Genomic DNA, 27,027 nt, shown 5'->3' on the forward strand with positions numbered 1-27,027 from the left:
TTGTTTGAAATACAAGGAACTGATTCACAGCTTAAAATGAAAAACACTTATCCTGACCTGCATCTGAGAGCCAAGAATGGTGTTGTTACAGGCAAGTTCGGTTTTATTGATGGTATCCAGCACTGCATTCTTCCCCACTGAATCCTTCACGGTCAACCGATGTAGCTCCAGCAGATTCTGCACGTCTGCACTGTACTGGTTGGCAAATGCTTCCTCATACTGGTCTGTCCAGAGGCGGATTCGGTTTTCCCAGCCTTCGGCTGTGTTTTCATCCAATGCATGAGCTTCTGACAGGGAATTCTGAATGTAAACAGTAGTAAAAAAGTTTACTGCAAGCTTATGTTAGGTTTGCCTATCCAACAGGGGGATTGTTCAACAACAACAACAAGATTCCATTTATAGAGCGCCTTTCACGTCAGGAGGACGTCCCAAGGCGCTGCACAGTTGGGTCATGACCCGAGCAGGGGGGAAATGGTCAGGGTGAGGGGAGGGAAGGGAGGGAGAGAGGAGGGGGGAAATGGTCAGGGTGAGGGGAGGGAAGGGAGGGAGCGAGGAGGAGGAAGAGAGTCGAGAGGGGAGCTGAAGGCACGGTCAAAGAGAAAGGTTTTGAGACCGGCCTTGAAGGAGGAAAGGGAGGAAGCAAGGCGAAGGCACTGGGGGATGGAGTTCCAGAGCCTGGGGGCTGAGAGGCTGAAGGCCGACCACCGATAGTAGGGCGGTTGGGGCGGGGGACGTGGAGCAGACCGGAGCCAGAGGAACGGAGGGTACGGGCAGGTAGGTAGGGGGATAGTAGGTTGGAGAGGTAGGAGGGAGCAAGGCCGTGAATGGCCTTGTAGGTGAGGATGAGGATCTTGAATTCGATCCTCTGGGGGATGGGGAGCCAGTGGAGGCGAGTGAGGGTGGGAGTGATGTGGTCCCGAAGCCTGGTGCGGGACAGTACACGAGCTGCAGAGTTCTGAATGACCTGCAGCTTGTGGAGGGAGGTGGCGGGAAGGCCGGCGAGGAGAGAGTTCCCATAGTCCAGCCTTGAGGTGACAAAGGCGTGAACCAGGGTTTCAGCGGCGTGAGGGGTGAGGTAGTGCCGTAATCTGGCGATATTCCGGAGGTGATGGAAGGCGGTGCCAGTTGTGGTGCGGATGTGAGGGAGAAAGGACAGCTCAGGGTCGAACAAAACGCCGAGGTTCCTGACTGGCTTTGCGAGGTTCACTGGGAAAAGATCAGCATTGGCTTAACCATCTATCTCTTCTTCATGTGTAAGCCTCGTCAGATAGTCGATCAACCATGGGGGTCATCACAGCCTGGCCCCCAGGAAAAATCAGATTCTATTCTCCCAATTAGGATTTGGGCATTTGGATTCAGTAACCCCGCACCCCTCCTTCAATTTTATGGAGGAGGGAAATAAAAACACCTCTGGAAGTCAATAAAATAATCTCACAACAAAATAAATGGTTTCATTTGATAATGTTCTCCAGTTCCTTTAGGAAATAATTTCAGCTGCACAATGGATCACAGAACCATATAGTTGCTCCAATAAATCCACTTATTTTCATCTACGCGGTGGGATTACATAGATGGGATTAAGAAATGTCACAAATACAAATCTTCCTGACAAACTTTAATCCTTGGGAGTCCATGTCTGCAGGTGTGCCAAAGTTTTACACACTCCTGTTTGAATCTGTATTGTGAAACTATGAAATTAACCACAGTGAATTTACATGGATTAATTGCTTTAATAGTTAGCTGGTAACACTGTGCAGGAATTGCTAAAACTGTCACTCAAACTCGCATGTCCAACACTGTTTGGTGAACTTACTCATGGAAATAAGACAAGAACAGAGCCCAGAAGTGTCCCACAAACCCCATATAGCAAGATAAAGAGTGACCCAGGAAGAACATTGCATATCACCTTATTGGGGGGGGGGTGCTGCGCGCGGGTGGGAGGGCTGTGTGTGGATGGGGAGGGCTGTGTGCGGGTGTTTGCATAAAATTCCAACCTGCATGTAGCATGATTCTCTGTCATGCTGACATGACTGGTGCTGTCAGTGTGCACAAATGCATTTGACTCGACTTTACAAATGGCCTCTTTGTCGATCTCCCCAGCTCCACCATACACAGGATCCAGCTGATCCAGAACTCCACCGCTCTCATACTCACCCGCACTAAGTCCGTATCCCCATCATACCAGTTCTAGCCAGCTTCACTGGCTCCCTATTGCTATCGGTTTCAAGATCGATTTCAAGATTCCTATCGATTTCAGGATCTTCACACTCATTTTCAAATCCCTGTATGCCCTGGAACCTCCATACTTCGCCGACCTGCTTATCCCACCAACCGGCTGCCTCCACTCGACTGACTCCGGCCTTCTGGATGTCCCTCGTGCCCTTTGTTCTACCATTGGTTGTCACACTTTCAGCCACTACTCCCTGAAACTCGAACACTCTTCCTCTATTCCTCTGGCTTGCCGCTTCCTTCCCCATCTTCAGGTCAGGCCTGAAGACCTACCCATTTGCCCATGCTCACCACCCCCTCCCCTTGGCTCAGCATCGTGCTCCACCACTGTCAAACACTCTGGGAAGCTGCCCTGCATGAGGGGTGCTATATAAATCCAAGTTGTTTTTGTTGTGCAGAAGGCAGGTCAGGTTCCTGAGTTAAAGAACGGATGATTTCTGGGTCAGCACAGGTCATTATAACTGAGTTCTGTTGTCCATTTAAACAACAAGTTGGAAATAAAGAATTCTATATTGAGAAGGGGCTGGAAGTGAATTGGTCCATTGGGGATTTACCTTTGAATCACAGAAACGTAAATCACTGCATGGTTTACTCAGATAATAGATGTTTTTAAATCTAGATGGAAAAGTGAAATGCTGCAAGTCTCCATACACACCTTCATCCTCATGGACCGCCTGGAGCCTTCTCGAAAGGCCTGTGGGTAGAAAAAAATTCATAAGTTACTTTTTTTCCCCACATACATCAGTTAATAATCCCTGAACATCCTGAGGCACCTCATAATGACACTGGGGGAGAAGGGAGGGAAGAATAGTTTGAGGGTATTGACCAAAGAGTTTTTGAGAAGCTCTGAAGGCAGGGAATGAAGACTCAATGCAAAGTGATTTGGGGGTGATTTCCAGACAGCGATTCAGTGGTTGATCGGAGTGCAAAGTCAAGGGATCATCTCAGCAACCATTGTTTCCACATATATAGACTGACACGCTTTCAGCTACTACCGCCTGAAACTCTGGAACACTTTTCCTCTATCCCTCCATCTTGCCCCTTCCTTCCCCATCTTCAGGTCGCACCTGAAGACCTTCCTACTTGCTGATGCCTGGAAAGAGGAATTCCAACCAACTAGATCATGCTGGCATTTACCTCCCCACCTCGCTCGGCTCCCGCCATATTATATTGTATACTCTACACAAGCCTCTAATCCTCCTACTCCCTTCTCTTTCCTGTATGCATCAACTTTCCTCTTAAATCCATTGATCCTTTTAATTGGGTGTTCATCTAACCAAGATTGGAGCTCTTCAATTGACAAAGAGCTTTACATGGGACATGCATAAACAAAGTTAGAGTATACAATTTTAAGAATTTATTTCTGACTGAATGTTTAAATAAAAAATAAACAAGGACTGACGGGCATAAAACTGTTCTTGCGATTACTTAGAGGTATTCGCTCCACATAGCAGCATCTCATAGTACTGAACATAAATAAAATTGAATGAGATTTGCAATGACCATTCAGTAATACATTAAAGTGCAACAATAAATGGTGCAAAAAGTACCATAAATAGTGTATTCTTGTGAGAACACAATCCCAATCTGATGCAGACACATGTGCAAATATTTTATATGTGCAACGGGGCATTACTGGCCAAACAGAGTAAAATAGTGGCAGAGTTTTAACTAATAATCCTTTTATTTGATTAAAGCATCTCAAAATGTACAAATGGAAAAATGCTGTCAAATGGAGAAACTGTATACAGGCAAACATGGCAGCAATTTACACCACAGAATGTTAAACAAACAGCCAAGAGGTGAATGCCCTGAAGGTATGTTGGCCAAGATAATTTTCATTCTCTTTTTGAATTTTGTTATCAAATTGTTAATATCAACCTGAAAAGGTAGATAGGCTTAACATCTCATCCAAAAAACTGGAACTCTCCAACAGTGCAGAAATGCCTAAGGGATAGAGGAAGGTGGCCATAGGCAAGTCCAATGACAAAGGCTTTAAGGTGAGATTTAAAACACAAAGAGAGGGGCAGGAGAGAGGGGCAAAGGGACGGAGTTCCACAGGGGCATAGAATCTGAAGGTTGAAGCACTGATGGGGGAGTGGAGAGGAAAAGGGACACATAACAAGCAGGTAGAAAGTACATAAATAAAATGAAGAAAATTGGTCACTCCCTCCATTACTGTTTGTGGGACACTGCTATGCGCAATTGGCTGCCAGGTTTCACCCACAAAGTATACAGTCAATCCACTTTACAGTGAAACACTTTGAGATGTCTCGACAACGTGATAAGGCGCTATACCAAATGCAAGTATTATTATTAATAAAGGAGCAACTGAGAGTGGTGTAATTTTGTTGTTTAAGGGTTCACAGTGGCCTCAAAACAGGGGGTCTCAACGGCAACATATATGAAGTGTTAACACTCAGCTTGTTCTCCAATGCATTATCAGCATCACAAGAGTAATCTGCTCTGCTATGGATTTCCTGAGCAAAATCATTAATCCAGCCACATCCCCACAAGAGCATCTGCTCACTCCTGCCTCTTCAACTCAATGGCTTTACAAGAACACAAGAAAAGCATCATTTAAGAAATCAAGACCTGCTCATTCAACAAAGCACAGAAAACCTATCCTCTGTGGATTCCATCGCACTCACTACTGACTGGCGTTAAGCGTGGCATCACTATTCAACTCCAAAAGTAACACAGATTGCACAACATTTATCTATTCTCACTAGTCTTCCCTCTCTTCCCCCCTCCATTGTGTCCCAGGTTTATCTGCCGCTGGATCCTCCTATACCACTTCCCAGCAGATATCATTCTATTATTCTGTGTTATGAAAAACAGCCTGCGTGACTTGGCCTCAGCATTTTTAAGACCTGATCAGCTCTGTCCCCTCCCCACACCACCAGCCCTCTATAATCTTTTTCCAATGAAAATTCTGTGATCCTCTCTTCATAACATGAGTCCAAAATCTCCAAATCACCCTTGCCTTGCTGGTTTGCTCCTCAATGCTAAACTGATGATTTTTTAAAAAGTTGCCCTTCCCCATCTTTATTCCTTGTAGGCTCTGTTCCTATTCCAATTCTATTCAACCGTCAACGGATATTTATTTAGTTTTAATCCATTTTCCTCCACTTAGATATCCACCAATATTTGCCAGTTTTTCTTACACTAGTGAGGCATGCAAGAGTGAAATACCACCAAGCTAATCATTAGGGAATTGCAAACACATTTTAAACAAGTAGGTGACAATGACATAAACCTCAGGATTCTGTTCGTAATCATGGATGATGCGATCATCACGAGTGAGGCATTAGATCAGACGGCTCATGTGGAGAAGAGGTCCAGCTCAGACCTGAGCAGAATAAACTTCTTCTGTGCTGTAAGATTCCACAATTTTATAACTCTAGGAAATTGGAGCAGGAAGTATTTTTAGACCCATAGTAAAACTGAATTCTCGTTCTTAAGTTGTAGCCGTTTGTTCTCAAGTAGCTACCTTTATTTTTTTGGCTTTTGGAGCGTTTCGTGCTTTCTCTGTGCTTCTCTTCCTCTTCTTGGCCTTGGTTCTCTTCACTCGGTTGACTGTGAGAGTGATGCTGGTGGGCGTGTGTTGTGTTGCGGTGTATGACACTGTTGACGGCGACACCTCTTCATCACCACTCTCAGTTGCACTGCTCTCTCCACCTGTATGAATTGTTGATTCGGAGGAGCGTGTTAAACAAGAATTCTGAACTGTTCAATGTAGCTGTATCACAATGTACCTCAGCACTGCACACTTTTCAGTGCATCTTGATTATGAGTTTGCCAGCTAATGAATTAGAGCACTGCTGAAGCATGTAACTTAAAAAAGATTTTTTGCACATTCCACAATATTCGAGACACACATGCACACTTCGAATTCTCCCCTCTGACCATCATTGCCACTTACAGATCATTTAGAATTGTTTGCAGTTCTCCACCTCCAGATGTCATTGTACACCTCATCATAAAGGGACAACAGACCGGGCTCACTCTAATCATTGATTATTCCACCAAGGCCAGTAGAAAATTGCGGAAATATCTGCCCAAAAATTTGTGGGACATCTTGCACGGGGGAGCTGAAGAGAAAGTTTTACAAATTTTGGGGGAAATTGCTGGAAGTTGATGGAAAGGTACATTTTACTGCCAACTTACATTTTCTTCATTTTATTGATAATAACTAAACATGAAGAAATAACATAATTATAATAATCCTTGCATTGATTATAGCGCATTATCACATCTTCGAGATGTCTCAAAGCACTTCACAGAATATACTATAAAGTGAATTTACTGTATATTTTGTGGGCGAACCTCGGCAGCCAATTGCTCACAGCAGTGTCCCACAAACAGCTGTGGATGGAGTGACCAAATTATTTTTATTTTGGAGGAATTATATTAACCCAGCCAGTAGGTATTATCCTATTTACTACTAGGTAAACAGAGGCATGTAGAGTAAGAAGACCCACACACTCACAGACACAGAGAGGGAGACCCACACACTCACAGACACAAAGAGGGAGACCCACACACTCACAGACACAGAGAGGGAGACCCACACACTCACAGACACAGAGAGGGAGACCCACACACTCACAGACACAGAGAGGGAGACCCACACACTCACAGACACAGAGAGGGAGACCCACACACTCACAGACACAGAGAGGGAGACCCACACACTCACAGACACAGAGAGGGAGACCCACACTCACAGACACAGAGAGAAACGCATTCAGACACAGAGAGACTCGCACACAATCAGACATACTCACAGATGGAGACACACTCAGACACTCAGAAAGATACATGCTCAGACACAGAAAGACACACATTTACAGACACAGCGAAACACACACTCCCAAACAGACACATACATACAGAGGAGACACACAGACAGATATACATACATGGAGACACTCACAGACACACACAGAGGAGATAGACACGGAGACAATCTCAATAGTGGGGTCTCAGGGTGACTGAAGCCGCTTTGCCCGCAGTAGTGGCGTAAACAACCGACAGCAGAGGTTCAGGGATGAACACACTGTGCTACATGTTTGTAGCCTGGTTGGGTGTTTGTAGCGGAGGAGATTGTTTGTGACGGATTCTGCCGAAGAATTATGGCCACACTTTTCTATTGTCTGAGCCTATCACTGACCATGTTCAAAGGAGTTCATTACAACTGATAATCAAATTCTGACAATAACAAGGCTAGTCCACATGTTCTTGCTATAGTTTCAGAGGTGGATTCCTGCTCAATGAAACAATTTGTTTCAAAATACTTAGAACACACATTAAATTAGCTCTCCAAAAATTCTATGCACAAAAAGTAGATCAATACCCAATTTGGGACATTTGATAAGAGAATAAGATACTATGTGCAGTGTGTGACCTGCTGTTAAATCCTTCATGGGGCTCAGGCACCATTATAAATCAGGAGAATGAATCTCCATTGAACTAGAACAGCCTTGGAACTCAAGAGGATTTCCACGCTAACCTTTAAAGCACATACAATTCTTCTTGACAGACAAGACAAGTTGGTTGCAACAATCTGTCTGTTTTAACAAGTGTGACACATTACTCAAAAGGCCAGTGTGTTTCTTGTGTTAAAGTACGTGAGATTCAAACTGAAGGACTGCCATTTATTATTGTAAGTGATCATGAGCAAATGGATGCTAGAATAATAATAATCCTTGCATTTGATATAGCGCTTTTCACGTCTTCTAGACGTCCCAAAGCGCTTCACAGAATATACTGTAAAGTGAATTGACTGTAACTATCAGTATCTATCAGGACAGTGCTAAATTGATTTTGAATTACTCTGAAACAAACTTGAAATCAGGGCTCTTATTTACAAGGTTATAATAATAATAGCTTCTAATATAGTATATTTTCCTGTTGAAACATCAAAGTTTTTATGAAGTCAACAACTATATGTGTAGGCAAAAATAGCAGCCAATTCACAGACCCATGACAGGAACTTCCAAATTTTTATCTGGGTGATCGTGGGCCAGGATGTTGGGATAAACTTTCTTCTCTTTTCAAATAGCATCAAGGGATCTTTAACATCCAACTTAACAGGCAAGACAGACCTTCTGTTTAACAAGTCATCCAAAGAAGGGTAGCTCTGACAGACATAACTCCCCCAAGTACTGCTTTAAAGTACTAAGTTGAGGAGCAAAGGTAAACAGCCAATTAAAATGACATTATAGCAGATGTATCCTGGGTTAATGATACTCAAGACGTTAATAAAGGTTCCTTATTCTGTGGAGCTCAGTAACAATGAGGTCATCAGCAATTGCTGTTTTACTACAAATACAATCATAACAGATTAAACAAAGGGGAGTGAAAGACAGCTCACACCACCAAAACTAATGTGAAATACACAAGGAAATGTCAACCATCACTAGTTTTCTTACCAGACACATTCTCTTGCTTCCTGCGCTGGAGTCTGATGACCTTCCGCCTGTCTAGTCTCCTGTAAATATCAGCACAGATTACGACACAATGAGTTACTGATGACCAGAGTATTAGCCTAGGAATTAAAAAAACAGCATTAATTCAGTTCCACTCACAGGATTAGAGCATGCCATTCAGATATTTAAAGGTATATTGCCAGTAAAAAGAAAGTTCAACACTTAAAATGCAACAATTAAATGCTGTTCATTTTTTCATTTAAATATCAGTTAGGTGGAGAGGGGGTATGAAATTATGCTGCCATGTCTGTCTACAAATACAGTCACTGCACTTCACAGCAATTCCTGTAAAGCGATTTGAGATGTCCTTCCAACGTGATAAGATGCTATACCAAACGCAAGGATTATTATTATTATCGCTAGTCTTCTCAGCTCCACCATTCAATTAATTCAGAACCCGCATAAAACTCCAGACCCCCATCACACCAATTCTTGCCAGGCTGCACTGGCTCCCAATTGCCAAACAGATCAACTTCAAGATTCGCTCACTTGTTTTCAAATTCCTTCAGGCCCTCGCACCTCCCAACCTATCCGATTTTCTTGCATCCCACTCTACCACCCACTGCCGGCTCCGGCCTCCTGTTTGTCCTTCACCCCCTCTGCTATCAGCCATTACATCCTGAAGCTCTGGAGCCCTTTCCCTCAATCCCTCCACCTTGCACCCCCCCCCCCCCCCCTTCCACTTTCAAGTCCTGCCTAAAGACCTTTTTTGATTGTGTTTATGGTCACCTCCCTGCTCCTTCTCCCCCTAGCTCAGGGTCAGAAGCCGCCACTGTCAAGCACTCCAGGTCACTACCCCACATGAAGGGCGCTATATAAATGCAAGTTGTTGCTGTTGTTGTTGGGACGTGCTCTCGATGTGAAAGGCGCTATACAAATATAATATTGTTGTTGTTATTTAGCAGATATCCAAATAAGGATTCAGGCCAGAAGCCCTTCTTGTAGACCAATCAGCTTGGGGAGTCTAAAACCTGAAGGTTTATGGTGTGCAACTACATTCCTAATCATTTTATATCAACCCAAAAATACACAACAGAAAAACATTGCTGGTCCCATTTTGTACCTGCAGTTCTCACAAGCAATAATAAATCCATCCTGAGTTAAGCTACAATGACACCATGGAATGTTCTCATCCTCAGATGAACTGTCACTATCCTCAGAATTCTCATCGTATCTCTGGCAACGCAGTCGGTTCAACTCCACACGGGCGATGATGGTCTGTGGAGGTGGTGAAGCTGGGGGTGTTGGAGGTGGTGGGGCACCATAGTTGTGGTCCTGAGAACAAAGTAAAAAGAGTTTTGAGGACATGAAATTAGTGGTGTAGCTCAACTTCCTGATGCAAGCCCGTTTCTGGAAAGTACTTGTAATGAAAACCAGGTGTACCAAATTTGGGTACCTGTATGTGGAGTTGGATCTTCCATTGCCTCCAACACTATAATGAAAAGGGTCAGCATTGGAGCAACCAAACCCAATGATATTATGTGCAACTGCAAAGGCAGATTTATGCATGTGCCTTTGGTAACCACAATGCTCTGGTACCTTTATGATAGTGGAAACGCACTGCAGCCTCGAGCAAAGTCATCTGATACTTATTCACACAGATCTTTCATTCACCGCCCCTCCATATTTTGGTAGTGGAGATTGAAAAAATAAATTTCTAAGAATGGTTCTCACATCATCATGATCCATGGGGTATGACAATAAATGGTCATGACAATGACACCAGCTAGTTTACTTTGTGCACATTTTATTTGCTGCAAACACCCTGCAGCAGTAATATAAACTTCAGAGTGCAGCAATGCCTTGCAATTCAAGATGAGCAAGATAAAAATGGCCTAGAAACACTGAGAAAGTCGTTAGGAACAACTGTCTTTTCATTCCAGCGATAAGAAATTCAAATTTGAAAAACAATGCTGTTTACTGCATGGCTTTAGATTAGATATAAGTACAATGGGCCAAACAATCTGCAAATGACTTTGCAAAGAGCAGCAATCTCACTTTCTCATAATGAAAGAGCCACAAAGAACCAATGTACTACTCATTGAATTGCCAAATTCAGATATGGCATTGGGAGAGGTGTTGAGTGGAACTCAAGCATTTCACTGAAGGGAAAGATTACAAGATCAAATGAGGCCATATAAAGAATCCTCGCACTGAATCAATATCTTTAAGATTATCAAATTAAGATTTACTACACAGAAACACATGAATAAGTGTAGCTATTTGGGCCATCAAGCCTTTTCTACCATTTTATTACATCAGTTTGCCTAGTTTGTCAGCTTTTTTCAGATAATCTTTAATATCCCTAAGTCCCCAACTACCCACTTTTAAACACCTCCACTCATTCTACCAATAACAACAACTCACATATATAGCGTCCTCCACGCAGGATAACGTCTCAGAGCGCTGAACAGTGGCAGAGCGTGACTCCGAGCCCGGGGGGAGGGGGCAGGTGAACGTAAGCACAGTCCAAAAGGAAGGTTTTCAGGCAGGACTTGGAAAAAGGGGAGAGGGGGCAAGGCGGATGAATTGAGAGAAAGTGTTCCAGAGTTTCGGGGTGGTAGTGGCTGAATGCGCAACTTACAATGGTAGAGTGCAGGGCGCAAGGGACAAGCAGGAGGACGGTGCCAGTCAAGTGGAGGCGCCGGGTTGTGGATTGAGGAGTGAGGTGGTTAGAGAGGTAGGGAGGTGCCAGGGAGTGACGTGATTTGAACACTAGTGTGAGGATTTGAAGTCGATCCGTTCGGTGATGGGGAGCCAGTGGAGCCTGGCCAGAACTGGTGAGATGGGAGTATGGAGTTTGGTCCGGGTCAGTATGTGGGCAGCAGAGTTTTGAATGAGCTGGATCTTGTCAATAGTGGAGCTGGGTATACCTGCGAGAAGTGCGTTTGAGTAATCCAAGCGGGAGGTCACAAACGCATGCACAAGGGTTTCGGCTGCATTTGTGGTAAGGTACGGTTGGAGGCAGGCAATGTGGCGGAGGTGAAGGAACGTGCTCTTGGTCAGGATGTGGGGAAGGAAGGACAACTTGGGGTCGAACCGGATGTCTCCAGTGGTGCCGGTTACGGGTTACGGAGCTTGGTGTGGGAGAGGACCAAGTTCTGAATGATTTTGACAAAACTACACACAAGTAGGTATCAAGCGGTCTGTGAAGCTACCCTGCGTGAAGGTCACTATCTAAATGTAAGTTGTTGTTAGTTATACTGCTTCATAAATAAATTTGATACAAGCACGAAACTAAACTTCACTTGACAAACACTGACAAGAAGACAACTCTTCGGCGCTGAACTTTTCTGTTTGTAATCCCATGTGAACAAGACTGTGTCTCTTTCCCAAAAAGCTAATGGGTGACAGTGTAAGTGTTCCACAGTGTGCTAAGAAGCTTCTGGAGTAATGTTGCAAATTTTTATACAGGAAATTTCAAAAAACTTGTAAACACAAACATGGAAAGTACACACATTCATTGATGGCTCCCAAAAATACATATGAATTTCTATTCCCTCCAGAGATGTGAGCTGACTTGCTTTAGTATTCGCGCACAAAACAGTCAATCCACTTTACACTTTATCCTGTGAAGCTTTGAGACGTCTCAATGATGTTACAATGTGCTATATGAAATGTAAGGATTATTATTACTGCTATTGTTCCAGAAGGCTTCTACATATCAAGAAAAATATCAGCAAGATATCAATACCGCACAATAGACATGAAGGAATGATTCCTTTTATCTTGCAGAAAATAAGGGAGATGGTGGGACTAATTGAAGGGATACAATAATAAACAATAAATACTCCTTGCAGTGGTGGTTTGGGCCTATCATCGTACTCAGAGCATCTTGGTTTCATTTAACACCAACTGATTAACAAATAAGCCCTGAAGGAAACTCACCATACAACCGTGTTAGAATGAATTCCTACTTGACAGGCAAGATGGAAATACACAAAGAAGTGTTGTTCTTCTCCATGTTCCAGTTGATCCAATGAAAAAATTTTTTTTTTTTTAACAAGAGGCAGGGGAAGATGAGAGTAGTCCACAATACCTCCACATCACCCAGATACAAGTCCAAGTGGATGACAGCAGTAAAAAGTAGTTGTTGGGTGCAGATAATGCAAAGTAATGGTCATTTGTAAGTGCTGCATTAGGAAGCCATGTAACAGAAGCCAGCTTGTGCGACTGACTGCAGTTTAGTTGGAATACTGATACACTACAAGACTTTGTGATCTGTCTACAAGTGGGAGGCTCATATGAGACCAGACCCTCCTGCTGGGGTATGGTGACTATTTTTGTTAAATGTGTGAGCTGAATTGGCAGATCATTTAACCTGCTATTCAAGCCCAATCCTGTCCCCGTCTGAGTCCACACCAATATCTTCCCTTCCCGTAGGAGTCTCTGACAGAAATCAGGAATTAAATTCAATTGTTACCCTAACTGCTACCCCCAATGAAACCAAGCTGCTCTGAGTACTATGATAAGCCTAAACCAGCACTGCAAGGAGTATTTGTTGTTTATTAGTACTGATAGGGCAACCATCTGAGATGATCTGGTCTGAAAGAACTTAACCGTGATACAATAGATGGTGATTTTACCCACTATGCCACTAGGGGGAGCTGGATTTCAGTTTTTAATGGCCATTTCAGAGTTTAACCACCTTTCTGCAGCCTCCTGATTCCTGAGAAGCACGACAGCCATGAACAAACGTCTACACTTGGGACCCGTTCAAATTACCATTGGACCTAAAGCGGATGCCTTTATAAGGCATATATCCTTTGAACAGTTTAGGATCCAGTTTCCAATGTTATTTTCAGTGTAAAATGTAATAGGGTCTAAAATAGTTTCAATTTAGTCATTTGAAATGCATCAATTACGAATATACCCAGATGTGCTTAAGGAAGACCCATCTCTCACCACCCACCCCCATACAGTGCTCAGTGCCAACATTCATGAGGCATAACAATCTCACATGCTGGCTTCTGGTACATGGTTTTCCAATGCAGGTTAGCAGCTTAAGAGATTTTTTGTCAAGAAATACTTTGATGTAGCTAACCAAAGGCGAATGCACAACATTGCTTCAAAGACCAGCATTGAAATTGGTGTCGGTCCTCATCCAGTGTCTCACTCTGTAGTCTATTGAGGGTTTTTTTTAATGTTTAGTCCTCCTGTGAGAGAATGATGGGTAGGATCATTATCAGGCTGTATATTGATTACAACCAAGCATTTCCTTTTTATTACATAGCTGCATTAACATTAATAAGAATATTATTTAATCGCATAAAAAGTAATGGAAAACTTACATCTTTAACAGTACCTCTTTGGGGGAATTAACCAGCACCAATGTTTGTGTTTCAGCTGTCAAAACATGCTGGCAAAATGCTGAATGTAACTTACAATCAAATAGCTTCTTTACTCTTTACTACAACCCAGAATAAAACAGAATTAAATGAGATTTCAGCACCACTTTGGCCAGAAAACTGGCCGACTATTTGGACAATCAATCATACTTTACAAACAAGGAACTCTCCTGTGGTTACTTTCAAATGAGTTTCTCTAGTGTTGCTCCGTATTAAATTATCTCGATTCTTTAGAGGTACCCACTTCTCTTTGACGCACAGTTTAGGTTTTGGTTTGAATGCAATTTCAAAACAGCGGGTGCAAGAGATTAAGCTCACTCCATCGAGAGTCAACATTGAGTTGAAGGTAAAGACCATATGAAGACTTCCACAATCAAAACATGGTAAAGGTCTAGAAATGCATTGCTCCATGTCAAACAGCAAAATTAAAATGAGGCATGAATATACATTGAAGTAAGCTTTGCTGTATAAAGAGCAGAGAGCAAGTACCTATATTGAGGGACAACTTCCAAGCTCAATAAGAGAAATCATTTACTTGTGAACTTTAAAAGATTGAAAACAAGGAACGTTATTGTTTTAGGAGATTTGATGCCATGACCATGTAAATAGTTTCTTTTAAAAAAGGTATTCATTCAAAACTCTGCAGCTTGTATTTTGTCTGAACTAGGCTCCACATATTAGTCACAGGAAGCAATGGCTCTCAGTACCCATGTGGATTTACATGTACTTTAAAAGTCCCCAGCCTTACCCTCAAATCTCTTCCGAACCATCTCTCCCTCCCTAACTATGCCATCTCCTCTAACCCATTCTCCCACTTGTATTCTCTTCCTAATCTACTCTCCTGTCTTGCTTATGCCCTATGACTGTTATAGTTGAGCTTTCAGTCACCATACCCATGCTCCTTTGAACTCTCTCCACATAATCTTGTTACTTTGCATCTTTTCCTGCCTTTAAAACCCTCTTAAAAACGTATGTCGGGCGCATATCCTTAAATTATCCTCTTCTTGCTGTGAAATGCTTTGAGATGTCCATCTCAAGTTGCAAGTTGTTGAATTTGTTGGTGTCGATTAGTTTTTTCCGAATTTATTCTTTGAGTGTAAACCTGTCCCAGAATACCTTCATAAAGAGAGTTCTTAGTAAACATCTGTCCCTCTGCTGTGTGTAATCTGTGTGCCGTTATACGATTACTGACCATGTTACAGAAAAATTCAATGTGAATTCACTACAGTTTACTCGCTTAATTGTTCCAAGAACCTTCAGATGTTGAATCCAGACACAGCACATGATCAACATAGCTCCTGCCTTGAAGCGGCTAAAGGCAATGAATTACTACCTAGCACCTGTCAATCACTTCAGAGCCAGGACTGGAGACATTGATTGTACCACAACCAAGTACCAAGGAGGTGAGTGGAATAGGATGAATGTACTCACTGCATACGGCAGGCCTCTGTACCCGTGGTGTTGTGCGCTCCCATAGTTGTGATTGGAGTAGCTGTTCTTCTCAGCAACTGCAGGACTGGCTTCCACCGACTCAGGGCTAAACAAGTCAAACAAAGTCAAACTTTAATTTATTTCATTAATTTCAATAAGTATTATTATTTCATTTTATTATTGTAGCTTTGAAATCCTTCTCTATTCACCAGTTATTCATTTGATTTTAGCCATGAAATGGAGCTTTCATTTCCCCCTCCACCACAGATACCTTCTTAGCGCTGAATAGCCTTCTTCCCACCATCAACCAAGGAAAGCACAATCATAAAGCATAATACTAACGAGCCTAATTAGTATGGCTCAGGCAAGATGGACATGCGGTATGATTGTCTAGTAGGTAACGTTTTTGCCCAGTACAGCATGGAAAGTCACAGAGCCCAATATTGGCTGACATCAGCTGGGGCTACAATTGATCTTCGCACCCTCAAGTTCGGGAAGAAAAAATCAGCAAAGGTTCCCATCTCCAAACACTAACTCTGAGGTGTCAGCTTGGCTCAGTAGATATCATTCTTGCCTGTGGGTCAGAAGGGAATGGATTCAAGCCTCGGGACTTTTAAGCTCACAGTCCAGGTGAAACTCAAGGTGCAACAATCCTTAGATAAATTGGTCATTCAATTCATAGGTGTTACATAGGAACAGGGGTAGGCCATTCAGCTCTTCGAGCCTGTTCCTCAATTCAATTAGATCATGGCTGATCTGTACCTCAATTAATACTGTCAATTCCAATTTCCCGCTGTTTCCCCATATCCCTTGATACCCTGACCTACCAAAAACCTATCAACCTCACTCCTGGGGGTGTAGATGGATCCGGCATCCACAGCCTTTTGGGGGAGAGAATTCCAGATTTCTACCACACGGAGTGAAAAAATGCTTCCTGATTTCACTCTTTAATAGTCTGGTTCTAATTTTAAGACTATGCCCATCTTGTTTTGGATTCTGTCACCGAGCAAATAGCTTTTTTGTATCTACCCTATCAAATCCCTTTATCATCTTAAATATCTCAATCAAATCACCCCTCAACTTCTAAACTCAAGGGAATAAAATCTAAATGTATCCAGCCTTTCCTTTTAAGGCCCAATAACATTCTAGTGAACCTGCGCTGCACCCCTTCCTGGGCCAATATATCTTTCCTGAGGTGTGGTGCTCAAAACTGAATACAATATTCCAGATGGGAAATGATTGCAGCTGAAGCATCATTTCTTCCCCTTTGTATTCCAGGCCCCTTGAGATAAAGGGCAACATTACATTTGCCTTTTTCATTACTTTTTGCACCTGAGAACTAGTTTTTAGTGATTTGTGGATATGGGTACCCAAATCCCTTTGTTCCTCCACAGTTCTTAGTCTCTCCCCATTAAGAAAATATTCTGCTTTATCTTTCTCCAATCCATAGTGATGACCTCGCACTTCCCTACATCAAACTCCATCTGCCACCGCTTTGCCAAACACTTAATCTGTCTGAATCACTGTAACTTCCTACTCCCAACTACACAACTTACTGAGCCTCCTAGTTTAGTGTTGTCTGCAAACTTGGATATAAAACTTTCTATTCCTTCATCCAAGTCATTTATACATCAGGCAAAAAGCTGAGGTTCCAGTACAGATCCCTGGGGGACACCACTTTTCACGTTCCTCCAATCAGAAAACATTCCCTTTATCCCTATTCTCTGTTTCCTGCCTCTCAACCAATTACCAAGCCATGTCATAAGGTTACCTCCAATTCCATGCACTTCCATTTTCGCTAATAATCTTTTGTGTGGAACCTTATCAAATGTTTGTAGCACTTTGCTGTGTGTAAAATGACTGCCATATTTGTCTACAAGTAGATACTATACATGACACCAACTCCCTGTGCGGGACTTTGAAACATTCACATCGCAGGCGCCACATCAATTGTAAGTATTATTATTACTTCTGCTGGAAGTTCCTCTGGTGTGGATGTCAGGTTAGGACAGGAGCAGGCTCAGCTGTGATGCTCACCTGCCAACACTCACAGTCAAGGCTCATATGAATAATGGCCACTTGGGTAACTTGAGCCCCTACATACCTCAGAGAAAGGAAGAGAGATTAAAAAAGTCAAATGCTTTTAGGAGTAGGGGAGAAATTTGGCCAAAAAAAAGGAGAAAGGGGACTGGAGAAAGTTAAAATATGTAAAATGTGTGATTTGCAACTCTATTTTGCTGACCAATTGTTTTTAAAGATGATCAATACACTGTATCTCATCGCCACTGATCGCTGATAGAGCAAGATACATAAATAATCCAAACCTATTCCAGCTTTCACCAGCGGAGGGCACCCTTGTGAATCAAGCTAGACATTTTTCTCTCTATTACAATGTGTTGAGTCAATTAACACATTTGTATGAGGTTTTTTTACTTCTTCCCTCAAAATTCACATTCTAGTAATAACTTTGTGAATACTGCTGGCATGCCCACTAAACAGGCCCTTTTTGACTCCAGATTGGTGAAGGTTACTAAAGGAAGTCATAAACTTGTAACCATTTACATAGGAGGAGGAGCCTTCTCTGACCAACAAATTTCCCTTTCCAAATACAATTCCAGTATTGTATTCTTTATCACAGAATCCAGGCATGACCACAGCATAGGAATATAGAAACACAGGAGGCTATTCAGCCTGTTCCACCAGTTTATTATATCTTGGCAGATATTTTATTCCAATGCCCCTCCCTTTTGACAGGGAGATCCAAGCAGTGAACCTGTTGGTGCCTGTTGACTTCATGTGCATAAAGTATTGGCCTAAGATTGGCCTACTCAAGGACTACTCTTAGACTTAAGGCCATTATTTTAACATTTAAGATGATGATGCAGAAATTTTGAAAATTCAAAAATTTAGTTGACAAATCTTGCTCCCTCACAACAGCCAATGTCAGAGTGGCATTGCTAAATGCCTGCAAGCAAGTTGCCAGTTCGCCTAATTCTTCCATTTTCTCCCTGATGTGGTGGAAAGACCATACAACAACCTGCGCCAAATACTTTCTGGAATTTAGGTAAGCAGGGTGTGTCCCTCCAGGGTTAGACTACACACACCATTCTAGACAAAGATAAATAAATCTACAGGCATATGTGGAATATATGGTTTGGGTGCTCTGAAGCATGGCAATAAATTTTCATGTCTCAGACACCTGACTGATGAGAAAAAGTACTTTACAGGGTAATTACTTTCAATCTTAGTCACTATTTTTACAGTCAGTTGTGCATCGAAAAATCTCACAAACAGCCAAGTGGTGAATGACTCATTTATCTGGAGGATTGTCGGCCAGATCAAGAGAATGTCCTAATATAGGGCATGATTCCACAAGCTTCTGACCCGGAGATGACTGCAGCTGACGAGTCACACTGCACAGGTTTAGCCAGGAGAGGGAGTATAGGAGGCAATTTGACTGTAGCGCCATCATACCACACCTGGACCTAATCTTATTAAACCACCCACACACACACACACATACTTTCCAGCAGGAGGTCACTGGATAGCAATCAGTAACAGGAACACCAGCGGAATTTTTCCCTCCTCGGTCAGAAAACACTGTAATGCCTCAGCATCACCACAGCTGAGATCAGTTAACAACAACAAATTGCATTTTTATAACGCCTTTCACAACGGAAGGACGTCCCAAGACGTTGGACAGTCAGAATTTTGGACCACAGCAAGGGGTTGGGGTTAAGTGGGGTGGAGAGCAGGGGGCGTAGGGGTTGATCAAAGGCAGGGTTGAAAAGAGTCTTGAGACCGTGCCTTGAAGGAGGCAAAGGAGGGAGTGAGGAAGGGAATATGAGATGGAGTTCCAAATGGTGGGGGCAGAGAAGCTAAAGGCCCGAACTCCACTGCCACTGGAAGGTGCAAGAAAGCAGAGCACCTTAAGAATGTAAAAAAATGGCATTTTATAGCATGAAGCATCTCAAACTGCTTCACAAGTAAGTAATGTTACGTGTAATTTGTTCTTTGTCAGCCAAAAGACATGATTTAGTGATAGAAAATTTACAGGAGGCAATTCGACCCATCATGTCTTTGCCACGACTACTAGTTATCCTAGATTGTGCTTTAAAATTAATCCCATTTACAATCCAATCTCAATTTCTTTGAACTCCTCTAGAATATAGAAGATTTAGAGGGGATCTTATAGAAACCTATAAGATCATCAAAGGGCATGATAGAGTAGATAGTGGGAGATTGTTTCCCCTGGTTGGAGAAACTAAAACCAGGGGTCACAACCTTAAAATCAGAGGCAGCCCTTTCACACTGAGTTGAGGAAGAACTTCTTCACTCAAAGAGTGGTGAATGTATGGAACTCACTACCCCAAAGGGCTGTTGACGCTCAATCCTTGAACATATTCAAGACTGAGATAGATAGATTTCTTATTGCAAAAGGGATTAAGGGATATGGGGATAAGGCAGGGTTAGGTTATTAGCTGGAGTTAGATTAGAAGATCAGCCATGATTGAATGACGGGGCAGGCTCAAAGGGCCAATTGGCCTACTCCTACATGTTATGTTATGCTCAGGTGATTATCCAGTTTCATTTTGAACAATTTTATTAATCCAGCGTCAATTGCCACTTGTCGCAATTAATTTCAAGCCCAAAAAATGCTCACTGCACTGTCATTGATGATTTGAGTTTTATCCATGAGTTAAAACTCTTGCACACAAACTGAATATATGGAATGAATGCTCAGTTTTGAGTCACGCACATCAGCATGTTTATTCTATCACTGATAAGCTATCTTTCAACTCTCTGTACATAACTGGCATACAGTCAATCCTGTATTCAGCAACCATTCATAAAGTGGCCTTTATGTAAAGGTGGCCTCTGTATAAGTGTTCGTTGGTTGGACCTGAATTATTTTTTTTTAAATTCCAGGGGCCAAAAATTCCCAGAGGACTTGCTGAACTTCAAACACATTCACCCAACGATGCCTCATAGGTCAGATGGGAAGCTGTGTGCATCACGTGAGCTGCTCAGCATGGCGTTGATAAATGTGTTAGTAATCTAGGAGTCTACATGTGGAACGTTGGAAATTGGTAATCCATTCCTGGTAAGTACACTTAAATTCACTTAGAACTGTCTGATGAAAAAGATGTCTATACACTGATACAGCTAAACAAAAAGTGTGGCCACTGGTTACATTAGCCAGGTGGTTGTTGAATAGAGATGGGTTTATTATGGAAAATCTGTTGGGACTATTCCAGGGTGTTTTTGACAGCAGGTGGTTGCTTTAACAGTTATGACTATACATGAAATGGTCAGGCCATTTCATTCCCATTGCAATTGTTCAATTCCCGGCAGGGCAAAACCTTGGGCAAGTTTCTTTACTCCACATGCCTGATAATAATCCCTCAAAAAAACAATAATAAATTGGTCATTTCAATTCATGACTGTTTGTGGGACACTGCTGTGCGCAATTGGCTGCCGCATTTCGCCCACAAATATACAGTCAATTCACTTTACAGTATATTCTGTGAAGCGCTTTGAGATGTCTAGAAGACGTGAAAAGCGCTATATCAAATGCAAGGATTATTATTATTATGTTAACACCAAAACATCAGATTTACCCAACTCCATGTACTACGCAGAAAACCATCTCTCAAATGTACCACTAGCCATTGGAAGATCATTTATGATGAGAGCGCAGCAATGAGCAAAAAGGAAGTAATAGTTCTGGTCACAAAGTTAACATCTTCATCTAACGGAATTTATCAAAACACCAGTTTGTGCAAACAGGAAGTTCTGTATTGTGCAAACAGGAAGTTCTGGCCTCATTTGATCTCATGCATTGCGACACCATTTGGCGCATCCATTGATGCTTTAAGGAAGTAAAGTAATAATAATCCTTGCCTTTGTATTAATCACAGGGACATCAGCAGCACTTGTGCAATCAAACTCCAGAGGCACAAAATTATAAGACCATTGTCTTAAAGAGTGTAGAATTCTGATAAATTCTTTACTTCAGTCTTAATTTGGAAGCCGGGTCTTTTGACAAAATGCAAAAAAGGTTGCTTGTAAATTAAGATTGAATTTAAGACATTTCCAAAGTTCTGTATAATCTTAAATTTTAAGAAAATGGTCTTAAGGCTCAGAACACAAGAAACGTAAGGCCTTCAATATCACACTGCTCAAACACTAGCTCTTCGTCCCACCACAGACAAGGCAATGCTGATATTTTCAGAGTAGTGAGGCAGACAGCTTCCACCTGTCAACCAGCATCTTTTCTAGCCAGTTGGCCTGAGCTCATTTGTAGGCCACATTAACCCTCTCCCCATCACTAGCTTGTACAGATCATCCACAAATACTGATGAAAGTCTGGTAGTCAGAAAAGTAAGCTGTTTGTGGGGCTTTTCAGGTGACTTCTGTACTTGACTACAGAAAAATGCTCATAACATCGACTACTCAAGTGCTTTGAGTCACTTCAAGTAACGCAATGTGGTAAGGCGCTATAAAAATGTTCTTTTCAACACTGATTCGAGGTTTGAAACCACTGTTAATACACAGAAATCTGCACATGCAGGTGTTTCAACGTTGCAGCAGAATCCACCCCAGTATAAACAGGGTGAAAAGATATCAACAGTAAACAAGATCAGACAGTTTCCAGCTTTTATTAAGACTGATGAAACAGTATAAAATGTTCCCATAAAAATGTTCAGTACATTATTTCCTGATCCCAACTAAAGTGTCCTTCCTCTTAGCTAGATAGAAAGGATATTTGCATTTTTTCAGTACCAATGTTGAAATATCTCAAAGCCCTTCACAGTAATTCCTGCAACATAAACTTAGAATCAAGGTTTGACACTCCACTGCGGTACTGGGAGAGTGCTGCTTTGTCAGGGGTGCTTGTCTTTCGGATCAGACATCAAACCAAGTTACTGTCTGCCTGTTTTCAGGCAGCTGCTAAAGATCCTGATAAAGATTCAAAAATATTTTTTTCTTGGTGTCTGCCTCAATAATCCTCTGTTACAGGGAAATCTCACAAGACTGTAGTTGTCTGTCACTAATACCTCATAGTACAACTTGTGGGTTGGCAGGTCACCATACATGTCAGTTCTTGCAAGCAGGAAGTGACTTCACTTTGGGAACCTGATGACCCGGAAGACAGCTATTCTATAGCGCAGGAAGCGCTAAAAGTAGACACATGCTATAAGTGAGGAAGTGATCTACTTCCAGGATTCTAAAACGGAGTTCCCTTGAAATTGGTCTTTCACCAAGACCTTTTAGCAAGATTTTGAGTTGCACAAAATGTCACATTTGCCCACAAAAAGTCACTGCATTTGACAGTAATTGCTGTGAATTGCTTTGAGATGTTTCAGTGTTACGGGCAACTCAAAAATGCAACTGCCATCTTGAAAGAACAATGGGTTTTTGTAGGCAGCCACTTTCCTCATAGCAAGGTTCCACAGACTGCCATGAAATAAATTACCCATTGGCTATTCTCCTTTCAAGTAGCATCAGGAGTCCTGTAGCTCAGTGGTTAGAGCACTCGCTTTGTAAGCGAGAGACCCGAGTTCAATTCCAGGCAGAGGGCGAAACCTGGAAAGGTAGGTTGGAGATGGGGTGGTAGTTGGAGAGCAGGGATGGGTCCAGCAAAGTTTTTTGATAGGAGTGGTGATGGACGTTTTAAGGAGATGGGAACGGTGCTGGTGGGCAAGAAGAGATTGATGATGTCTTTGATGTCTTTGAGTAGAGGTGCAAGGAGGTGAAGCTGGGAAGTAAGGAGAGGGGTAGGGATGAGGTCCCGGGGGGCAGGTGGTGGGTTTCATGTGGGTCATAATGGTGGTGAGAGAGGAGGGGGAGACAAGGTCGAAGGTGTGGAGAAAGGGATGGGTAGGGGCCAGAGTGTGAAGGGGAGGTGGGGAGGGGGTAGCATTTGAAAACAAACAGATGGAAACTTCTTTTCTTCCCCTTCTGAAGGAAGACCCTCTGACGATGCAGCCCCCTCGGTACAGCACTGAGTGGCACCTTAGACTATGAGCTTTGGTGCCAAACATCGTAAGTTGAACCCATGATGCTGCTGGCCAGGTACTGGATATGTTTATATTGCAAAGGAGAAAGGGATGGATGTCAATATGCCCGCAGGCCATCATCCTGGGTGGTCAGTTAGAATCCAGCATTTTGATTACAGACTGTTGCATGGTTGGCAGTAGGCTATCTGCCTATTTTCCCCAGCGTGTGTGTGTGGGAAGGGTGAAGAAGAGAAGAAAAATGAAATGCAATAGAAGCCAATAATAAAAACCCTCAACTGTGGTTTCAATACATCTCACAACCATTTAAAAAAAACTCTTAACATTAATTTTGATAATGTTTTGGATTTCCTGTCCAATCACATCAGGAATGTGTAATAATAAGAATCATTACATTTGATACAGCACCTTACCATATCTTCGAGATGTCCCAAAGCGCTTCACAGAATATACTGTAAAGCAAATTCTATATTTTGTGGACTAAACACAGCAGCCAATTGCGCACAACAGCTTCCCACAAACAGTCGTGGATTAAATGACCAAATTATTTATTTATTTATTTATTAAAGGATTATTACTCCCAGAGAAATGATCCGCCCATCAACTTACAACCGGGTTCCTACTTACTGCTAGGTGAACAAAGGCGTGTGTGGAGTAAGGAAACTTGCCCAACTTTTTGCCCTGCCCGGGAATCGAATCCAGGCCCTCTCGCTTGTGAGGTGAGGGCTTTAATCACTAAGATACAAAACTCCACATTTAACAGCATATCTGTCATGTCATATCAGCAGCCTTCTGTCACTGATCCAATCAGTATGGCTCTTTCCTGTCCCACCTAACCTGTACAATTACTTATATTCTACTCTTCCAGCTCTGGTCTACAGCCTATTTCTTACTTAGACTGTCCCACCATCAGAGGTTAAGCTTCCAATCTTGGAACCATCGAATTGGGCAACACAGTAGGAGATTTGTCCCATCCTTGAAGGGAAAGATGCAGGGAAGGATGGGGAGGTTGCCATTTGCTCCTCCAAGAAGCCGTCATCCTAATCCCAATTCTTTGTTCTTATTGGGGATGTATTTCTCCAACATTTTTAAAAGATTAGTCCAATCAAGTCTGCTCCAATAGCCATCCCTGCTAATCATTCCATACCCTGACCACCACCACCGCTAACAACAACTTGCATTTATATAGCGGCCTTCACGCGGGGTAGTATCCCGGAGCACTTCATAGTGACGGAGTCTGACAACGAGCCAGGGGGAGAGGGAGAGCGTAAACACGATCAAAAAGTCTTTCGGTGGGATTTGAAGGCAGGGAGTGAGGGGCCAAGCCAGAGGGATTGAGGGAGAGAGTTCCAGAGTTTTGGGGAGTAATGGCTGAAGGTACAGCCATCGATGGTGGAACGAAGGGCACAAGGGACAAATAGGAGGCTGGTGCCAGCTGATCTGAGACAGTGGGTGGTGGAGTGGGGGTAAGCAGATCAGATAGGTAACAAGGTACAAGGGAATAAGGAGATTTGAAAACAAGTCAAAGGATCTTGAAATTTATCTGTTCAGTGATTATGAGGCAGTGGAGCCTGGCAAAGACTGGCGTGATGGGGGTATGGATTTTTGTGTGGGTGAGTACCCGTGCGGCAGAAATTTTGAATTAATTGGATTTTGCGTATGGTGAAGCTGGGAAGACCAGCGAGAAGGGCATTGGAATAGACCAGCCAGGAAGTGATGAAGGCGCAGACGAGGATTTCAGCTGCGTCTGTTGTAAGTTACAGTTGGAAGTGGGCAATGCGGCGGAGGTGGAAAAAAGCGATCATGGTACGGACGTGTGGTAGTAAGGAAAGCTAGGGAACGAACCCGATGCCTAATTGCGCACGGGTTCGGTGAGTCTGACGAAGAGCATGGGGAGAGAAGACATTGCCAAGAGCCAAAGATTATGGCTCCTGTCTTGCCGACATTCAGCTGCGTGAAATTTGAGCTTATCCAAGCCTTGATGTCTGTCAAACAAGCTTAACAGAACATCAGCGGACTGAGAGTCACAGCTGGAGGAGGAGAAGTAGATTTGGGTGTCATCCGCATACATGTGGAAGTTGATCCCATATCTGCGGCTGACGTCATTGATGGATGGATGATGGAAGATAGGCGGTGGAGGAGGATGGCGTGGTCGACTGTGTCGAACCAGCGGAGAGGTCCACAAGGACCACCCTCAATAGAAGAAATTCTGAATCTCTCCTTTTACACAATCTTGAACTCATGCCTTCTTGTTTTCAAAGCTAACAGTGAAAGTTTTATTTTATGATTAATTCTCTCAATCCCTTTTATTATCTTACGCACCTCCACCAAATCACTGTTCAACCTTCTATGCTCCAACGGGAATCCTCACCTTTCTTGTCTCTCCTCATAGCTATATCCTTTTATGTCCAGTATAATATTGACAAATCTACTCTCCACAGCTCTGATATTCTTTCTATAATGTGGCGACCAAAATTGCACACAGCATTCCAGCTGCAGCAATATCTATACAGATTCATCATCACTCGTTTACTTTTGCTTTCAATGGCTCTGTATATAAAACCTAGATTCCCGTTTGTCCTTTTAACAGACATCTCTACCTGCAATCCCACTTAAAACAAACTAGGTAATTGAACCAAGATTCTTCTGTCCCTCCACTCTCCATTAAGACGTATTAATAATCCCTCGAAAACAAAACAATAATAAATTGGTCATTTTCAATCCACGACTGTTTATGGGACACTGCTGTGCGCAATTGGCTGCCGCATTTTGCCCACAAATATACGGTCAATTCACTTTACAGCATATTCTGTGAAGCGCTTTGAAACGTCAAGAAGACGTGCAAAGTGCTATATCAAATGCAAGGATTATTATTATTATTACACTCCCTAATAATTTTCATTTCACATTTCTATATTGAACTCCATTTTCCACAAATCCACTCTGCTCACCCGCTAACATCTTCTGTAGCTTCCTGCACTCCATCACTTTTGATACAACATCCATAAATTTAGATACTATAGTAAATCCCAGATGACTTGTCACTCCAAAGGAAAGGGTTACAGGTTATCACCTGAGCAAGCGTTTTGCCCACAAATTATACAGTCAATTCACTTTACACTATATTCTGTGAAGTGCTTTGAAACGTCTTGAAGACTGTATCAGGGCGAAACCTTAGGCAAGTTTCCTTACTTCACACACACGCCTCTGTTTACCTAGCAGTAAGCAGAAACCCAGTTGTTAGTCGATTGGTGAATCATTTTCCCGGGGGTAATAATCTCTTCAAAAATAATTAAAAAATGATGATTTGGTCACTTCATCCACGACTATTTGTGGGACACTGCTGTGCGTAATTGGCTGATGCGTTTCGCCCGCAAAATATACGCTTTACAGTATATCCTGTGAAGCACTTTGAGATACCTCAAAGACGTGATAAGGCACTATATCAAATGCAAGGATTATTATTATCAGATATGGTGAGTTAGGCATAAATCCTTCCTCTGG

General features: G+C 42.6%; 1 protein-coding gene across 5 annotated transcripts in view; it reads right to left on the reverse strand.

Moving 5' to 3' along the window:
* The window catches only part of setd5 (SET domain containing 5), a 125,088-nt gene that overhangs the window by 46,041 nt on the left and 52,020 nt on the right, over window positions 1-27,027 (reverse strand). For 4 of the 5 annotated variants that reach the window (XM_007890251.2, XM_007890250.2, XM_007890249.2 and 1 more), the window contains 6 exons: window positions 15,503-15,608; window positions 9,787-9,998; window positions 8,667-8,725; window positions 5,723-5,910; window positions 2,885-2,923; window positions 58-300 (listed from right to left, as the gene is read on the reverse strand). In XM_007890251.2, the coding sequence (XP_007888442.1) occupies window positions 58-300; window positions 2,885-2,923; window positions 5,723-5,910; window positions 8,667-8,725; window positions 9,787-9,998; window positions 15,503-15,608 (847 nt within the window). Of the gene's footprint in view, window positions 1-57; window positions 301-2,884; window positions 2,924-5,722; window positions 5,911-8,666; window positions 8,726-9,786; window positions 9,999-12,611; window positions 12,818-15,502; window positions 15,609-27,027 lie in introns of those variants that run through there. The other variant, XM_007890252.2, reaches the window with a different exon arrangement.

Source organism: Callorhinchus milii, unplaced genomic scaffold (assembly GCF_018977255.1).
Source record: "Callorhinchus milii isolate IMCB2004 unplaced genomic scaffold, IMCB_Cmil_1.0 Scaffold12, whole genome shotgun sequence".
NCBI classification, from domain to species: Eukaryota; Metazoa; Chordata; class Chondrichthyes; order Chimaeriformes; family Callorhinchidae; genus Callorhinchus; species Callorhinchus milii.